This window comes from Berghia stephanieae, chromosome 5 (genome assembly GCF_034508935.2).
Source record: "Berghia stephanieae isolate SIO BIC M18660-M18661 chromosome 5, UCSD_Bste_1.3, whole genome shotgun sequence".
NCBI classification, from domain to species: Eukaryota; Metazoa; Mollusca; class Gastropoda; order Nudibranchia; family Aeolidiidae; genus Berghia; species Berghia stephanieae.
In genome coordinates this window covers 48,283,117-48,289,733 of record NC_088364.1, presented here as the reverse complement: position 1 = coordinate 48,289,733, position 6,617 = coordinate 48,283,117, and the positions used below count along the sequence as shown (strand labels likewise).

The 6,617-nt window shown below is 39.3% G+C and overlaps 2 protein-coding genes across 4 annotated transcripts in view; one reads left to right on the top strand and one right to left on the bottom strand.

The window, feature by feature from the left end:
• Positions 1-664: 664 nt before the first annotated feature.
• On the bottom strand, positions 665-5,947 carry LOC144973076 (transmembrane protein 11-B, mitochondrial-like). Its single transcript, XM_078915071.1, has 2 exons — positions 5,874-5,947; positions 665-1,378 (listed from the first exon to the last, which is right to left on the bottom strand). The coding sequence occupies exons 1-2, from the start codon at positions 5,906-5,908 to the stop codon at positions 874-876; spliced, it is 540 nt and encodes a 179-aa protein (XP_078771197.1). The 5' UTR covers positions 5,909-5,947; the 3' UTR covers positions 665-873.
• A 44-nt stretch (positions 5,948-5,991) lies between these two features.
• Positions 5,992-6,617, top strand: part of LOC144973075 (vesicle-associated membrane protein 7-like) — a 16,287-nt gene continuing 15,661 nt past the window's right edge. The window contains exon 1 of one of the 3 annotated variants that reach the window (XM_078915068.1): positions 5,992-6,375. The gene's annotated coding sequence lies outside the window, so the exon portion shown is untranslated. Of the gene's footprint in view, positions 6,393-6,617 lie in introns of all 3 variants that reach the window. The other 2 variants (XM_078915069.1, XM_078915070.1) reach the window with 2 other exon arrangements.

Genomic DNA, 6,617 nt, shown 5'->3' with positions numbered 1-6,617 from the left:
TGAGTCCTTGGGAAAGGCTCTTTACTCACATTCTCTCACTGTCCCCAGGTGTAAAATGAGTACCTGGCCGTTAACAGCATTGTTAATGTCGGAAAAAAAATTGTAATGTCGCCTAACAGACGTTATGTCTCGTTCTACATGTTACGTGTTGCTGTTGGTCAGGGACCCTGTGTAAAGCGCTTTGAGCACGTTTAGTGGATATTGCCCTATATAAAAGCTCATTAAAAAAAATTATCACTTAAACATTATATCGTCATGTTTATAAGCTGTAGAAATACTATCATTATTATAGTAGTAGTTCTTCTACTTCTTCTTCTTATTATTATAATTATTATCATCATCATCACTATTTAAGTATTACTGATAATTAAAAATTCGTAATTTTCATACAATTTCGTATTTTCGTAATTGGCCATGGAATTTGTCTGAAATGAGTAAAATTACGAAAAATTCGTAAGATTCGTCAGGTATGTACAGGGTATAAAGAAATTGTGGAACAAGCCTTTGGTTGATGGATACATGAACTGCATGAACTATAAACATTTGTGACCCATCACCTCAACCTGGTATCAGGGTCAACTAGATAATAATAAAAAAGGTCTCCTCCAACCAAACTCTGATGCATCATCAATATCAAATTAAAACAAAGAAAAATGAGAGAAAATCTATTTTACAAAACCCATTTTATTTGAAATGCAATTTTGTAATTTCAACCTATAACATAACACAACATAAGCAACATTTTATATAATCTGTACATAATGTTGACATTCCAGCTCCACCAAATCGAATAAACACTGATACTCCTGTTATGAATGACAAAATCATTAAGATCTCTTTTGACTATTGTTACAGATGAGTGTTCTACGACTTCTACAAATACCATCTATATAATTTATAAAAACAATATGAACCAGCTACAACTGCTATAACATTTTGTAACATCTTGCGACGCGAGTCATCCTTACGAACTAAAACTACAGGAGTTGTCGTTGTGAGAGTATGCAATGGTAATTTGGGGACTTTCATCAGATCATATTCCACTTGATACTTACAGCATGGATCAAACTGCCATGAAACTGCATACACACCAGCACAAACAACACTAGTGAAACCTAGAGGTAAGAAAAGGAGTCCATTGTTCGACCAAATTCCCCCACATACAAGGCAACCGAGCCCACTAACAACAGCAGTTTTATGCAGGCAATTACCACAAGCTATCCATCTGGCGGTGTCCTCCCCAAGACGTGCTGGTTCCACAACAATGGTTGGTGCTTTTGTTTCAAGTGCTCGGTCGAGTTCAAGTTCAAATTCTTCCGCTGAATATTCATGTTCATAGACTTCTCTGATAATGGCTACACCACTTGGGAGTTGAGACCTGAAACAGCATAAACAGATTTTAAAAAAAAGAGAGGCATTAATAAATCAAATTAACCTTTAGAATGTCACTGTCCAGGTATATCAGTACAAACTATGTGTCAGTGTCAGAAACAACGTTCAACAATCCCCCTCCCCCAAAAGATGTTGCGTGGCATGTAATGCTTCATTTGTGTCCAGTCTTAGAGAAGTTATAAAATAGAGAACTAAAGAGATAAACACAGTGCAACTTCAGGATAACGACAGCCCTGGATAACAACATTGACCTCTGGTCCCAATTTTTTTAGCTATATGCTATTAGTCATAGTTATAAAAAACCCAAATAGCGACATGCATCGTTATCTCCTGTTCTTAACCAATAAAAATGCTTTTTTAGTAACTCTTGTTTTATATGGGACATTAAATGTTTGTTTTAAAACCTCTGCAGCAGCAGAAGGTTATTTAAAAAATTATTATTGACTAATATATTTAGTAGAATTACTTTAAAATCGAACTTTTGGGGACCTTCTAAACCATTTCGGTTTAAAGCAAGTTCCCGTTTTGCGATGTTTTTCAAAGGTGGTAAGTATTTATGGATTTGCTCATTTAAATTTAATCGTATCATGTGTCGTTTCCCCTTAAATAAAGTTGTTGAATAAATGTCGTCTTGGTAACCATTTATGTATTTATTTTGTGGTGCTTTTTTTTTTTTTTGGTGTGTTTAAAAAATATTTTTGGGGGTTTTGTTTTTCCATTCAAAATTGGTGAAAGAGGTGAGTTCGGGATGCCATGTTTTTTACATATCTCCATCTTGCTCAACTTTTTTTCATCGACTTCACATAGTATTTTGATTTTGAACTCCAATGTGTTAGCACAGTGCTTTCTTTTAGACATCTTTTAGTAAAATGTAAAGCAAAAATAAGATCGAAAGTTCTTGTGTGATAATTGATAATGAATGATGCGCAGCGACTCAGAGGTGAAGTGAAATGGAAATGAAAAGGCGTGTCAATGCTAAGCTGTCTACTACACACCCCTCTTTTGTTGAAAAGCCATGAGGTTCAAAGGCCTAATTACATAGAACCCCCCTCCCCTTTCACCCCTCACACACACATTTAAACAAAGTGGAAATGAAATGGCATGTTGTCTACCACCGCACACATCTCCCTTATTGTCGTGTTGAAAATCCAGTTCGTTCCAAATCATCAACACACTAGCGAGAACATCTCGTCTGCGTGATTATACATCCCACATTCCCCTCTTTCCTCCCTTTTCGCCTGCCAGTCACCCGTTGTCTTCCTTTTCCAGTCTGTACGATTGTGGTGTTGGCCAAGCCCAAGTGCAGTATTGAAGTGTTTGCCTACCCCTCACCCCCACACCACCTTATACTTACGCTATTTGTTAGTGCCGCGCTGAGGACCGGTCCAAAGACCGGTCCCACGGTCTTTTAGCTGTGAACCGACGATCGGTCCGATAGTGGAAGACCGGCGGCGGTCCTCACTTCTTATCACCTTTCAACGGTCTCGCGCCATACTACCTCCCCAGCGATTCGTTGGCTCGGTTGCCTATCTTCCACCAATCACCACCCATCCCACTTAATTAATCACACCCACCCCCCTTTGCCATACACTAAACGACACAGACGACCATAGAGGCAGACGACCACCTCCCTCCACTCCGCAAACCGCCCTTTCGTGTGTGAGATGGGGGGAACAGGAGGCACACGCCTTGGACGATTCCATTATACGGGGTAAATTTCAAAATTTACTACACCATAATGATCGCAATGACAATGATCTATGATGAAGGCATGACCCCTCTTCTCTAATGGGTTATTGTTTGAAATGCATGTGACTACTAAAGATGTTTGTGTTTGTGTGTGTGTGTGCGTGTGTGTCAAACCTAGCAAGTAGCAAGTCCGATTTTTTGTTTTCTTTTGTCCATCTCTTGTCACCACTCCTTTCTATCGCATTGTTGTCATTAAAAATAATACAATAATATCAAAATTTCGTTTGGTGTTTTAACTAATCAAATAATATGAGTTTCATTAGTTTCTTCCTTCCAAAAAACCCAGTTATAACGTCTGTATTTTAAAAAAGTCCAATAGAATATTTGGGGACCCCGATAGCTCAGTTGATAGAGCACTCTCTTTGTACGCAAAGGGCCAGAGATCGATCCCGGGTGCAGTCTAGTTTTTCCTGAGTCCCTGTCTACTCAGCAGTGAATGGGTAGCTGGGTTTGTTAGATCTGGCGAAAAGTCACCATGGACACCACTTATTACTTATTAACTTATTACCGCATCCACCCCCTCTTATTATAACTTCACGTCTCTCTCTTACTCTTCAATGCTCGCTGCCCTCTAATGTGTGTGTGTGTGTGGGAGGGGGGTAGGAGTTGCGTGTGTGTATCAACGCCACGAACAACTCGATCAACGCCTTGGGCGATGCCATTATCTCCGTTAATGGGGATAAATTTCAAATTTTATTAAATTATCGAAGTAACAATGAAGTACGGTGAGCAAATAAAGAAGGCATCACCCCTCTTCTCTAATTAGGTTACAATTTGAAATGAGTGTGACTACTCCGTGTGTTTTACTCCTGTAGACCACGGTTTTCATCGTGTAGCGGTCTTTAACTGTTCAAGAATGAACGATCCCACGGTCTCAAAGGTCAAAACGGTTCGAACTTCCGACAGTCTCTCAGGAATGTTCAATGTCGAAAAGGACCGGTCCTAGGACCGGTCGTTGCGGTTTTCATTTCCCAGGGACCGTAGGACCGTGGTCCTTAAGCTTGCCAAGGACCGCCCCGCACTACTATTTGTTTAATATCGCTGGGCATTATTATGTGTGGCCACCTTCCAGAATTTCTGAAGAAAAATATAGAAAGAAAAAGGGAAGGTGCTCTCAAGTTGTTTCGGTTTAAAGATAGTCCTGCTTAGAAGTTTTTCGGTTCATCGTAAGATTAGTACAAAGATAATGAAGATACTCGTACAATTTATTAAATTCTTTGCAGTTCATGGTATTTTTCGGTTTAAAGTAATTCTACTGTAATTGAATGATGTACCCACTTAGCAATGGCTCTTTTCTAAGTCTTGAAAATATTCAATATGCTGAATTTCAATAAATTAAATCAATGACTGGACAATTACAAATTTTAGAAGCAAAATATTGCTTTTTGACAGATCGTGTTGCAAAGATGGTTTTACATGCCTACTCCTACTTTCCTTTTGTATCAACATCCTCTTAGCAACAGCACTAATCCAGGTGGGTGAAGGTAGACAACAAATCAGTCAAACACATCAAATTAGGTCTACCTAACTATAGTATAGTTAGGTCTATAGGAGGCATCCTATGCTTTTTTTTCTTTCTATTAGGGTTAGCTATATTTGGGTTATTTCACTATTAGCATGATGAGCTTTCGGGAGGCCTCCCAAACATACTAGAACCATTCAATAGACTGTTTCCCTCCCAGCCAGGGTCAGGACAAAATTAAGTAAGGGAGGCCTTCCGAAAGCTCCAACATCCCCAGTATTAATGTTCTAGTAGTAGGCATGCTACAGAAAAATACTCAGAATATCATGGACTGAAAAACAAACAAACAAAGAAGTCCTGAGAAGGATCGGAATAAAATCACCAATTCTTCTTCAAACTGTAAAGAAATTGAAACTAAACTATTTTGGCCACACGACTCGCCACGAATCATTAGAAAAGCACATTCTGCAGACAAGGGTAGACGGCAAGAGAGGAAGAGGTAGACCAACAAGAAGCTGGGAACAAGATATATGTGAATGGCTGGGAATGACAGCAACTCAAGCAAGTAGACTGGCGGAAAACCGTAATCTGTTTCGCAAGAAAGTTCGGGAAGCAACGTCCTACGCAGGATCAGCTGACTAGATGATGATGAGTAGGGGGTTTGGCAGGGGGGAAACTTTCTAAATTATTTTTAAAAGGGGAGGCCTTCCGAGCGCTCCTACATCCCCAGTATTTAAAAAAAAAAAAAAATGTTCTAGTAGGGGGTTTGGAAGGGGGGGGGGGGGGAACTTAAAAAAAAAAAGTTCCCCCCTTCCCAAACCCGAACATTATGTTATTTTAAAAATACTGGGGATGTAGGTAGGAGTAGGAGCTTTCGGAAGGCCTCCATTTAGAAGTCTTCCCCCCTCCCAAACCTCATACTAAAACATTAAAAAAAAAGTTTTCCCCCTCCCAAAACATAAATACTGGGGATGTAGGAGCTTTCGGAAGGCCTCCCCTAAGTAATCTCATTCCAAGAAAAAAGAAAACAGATATAGGACAGCAAGTATACCTCCCACTACGAGTTGAGTACTGCGAGGTCGGGAACCCCACCCAGGTGAGTTGGTAAACAAAATCAAAACAATTCTCAATCAATTTGACAAGAATACTGGGGATGTAGGAGCTTTCGGAAGGCCTCCCAATTCGATTAGTAACACTTGGACAAAAAAAGGCCCAAGGCATCCAAAAAGCATACAGAATTATTAATAAGTATTAAGAAAATTTAAAGGACCTTGTTGGCCTTGGTGCTATCGGTCTCTCCGCCATGAAGTTTGTGTTTTGTAAAGGACTTTACTCACCTTCTTGAAGGGAGAAGAACAAGAGAGGCAACTCTCGGATCTCAAAATGTTATGGATCAGCGACAGGGCTGCCAGATGGTCACGTGAATTCTCAAATTAGAAAAAAAAATGTCCACAAGGAAAATAATGTTTCACTTTTATCAATTTATATTTCAATTCAATAAAAAAAAACAGAAGTGTTTTTCTAGTCTAGTCGATATTTTTTTACCACACCGATGAGTTTTTAATAGGGGTCAAAGTGTTTGTAGTGTTTGGTTTAAGAGTTTCTATTTGGTCACTTGCAAAAAAGTCGAAATTGGCAAGACGAACGCTAGCCATCTGGCAGCCCTGTTAAATCCATTTTAATGTTTTTGTTTGTTACGCCCACTAAAACAAGATCGTAATTGTCAAGTGGGTAGGAATAAGAGGACATCAACACTCAGAACCACCAAAGAGGTAAACGGGCGGTAAACGTAGGTTGAATGTCAAAAGTGAATTTGCAATCTCTATTCTTTTTATTTCAGTCAGAGACGATTGTTGGGTGCTCTTTCTTTCTTGTTGGCTGTTGGCCCCAGGTTCAGGTAGGATGAGGAGGCAAGAAGTTAGAAGTGAAGGCCAATAGGAAGTTAATCAATCCTTTATTTATGGATGCCTTGTTTTAACAATTATAATTTATAATTAAAAGCTAGCTTCTCATC

Excerpts from the sequence above, each read along its gene's own strand:
- LOC144973076 (XM_078915071.1), bottom strand. The coding sequence starts at position 5,908 with ATGGCGGAGAGACCGATAGCACCAAGGCCAACAAG. Across the intron at positions 1,379-5,873 it reads ATAGCACCAAGGCCAACAAG|GTCTCAACTCCCAAGTGGTG; the intron begins GTCCTTTAAATT and ends ATGCTGTTTCAG.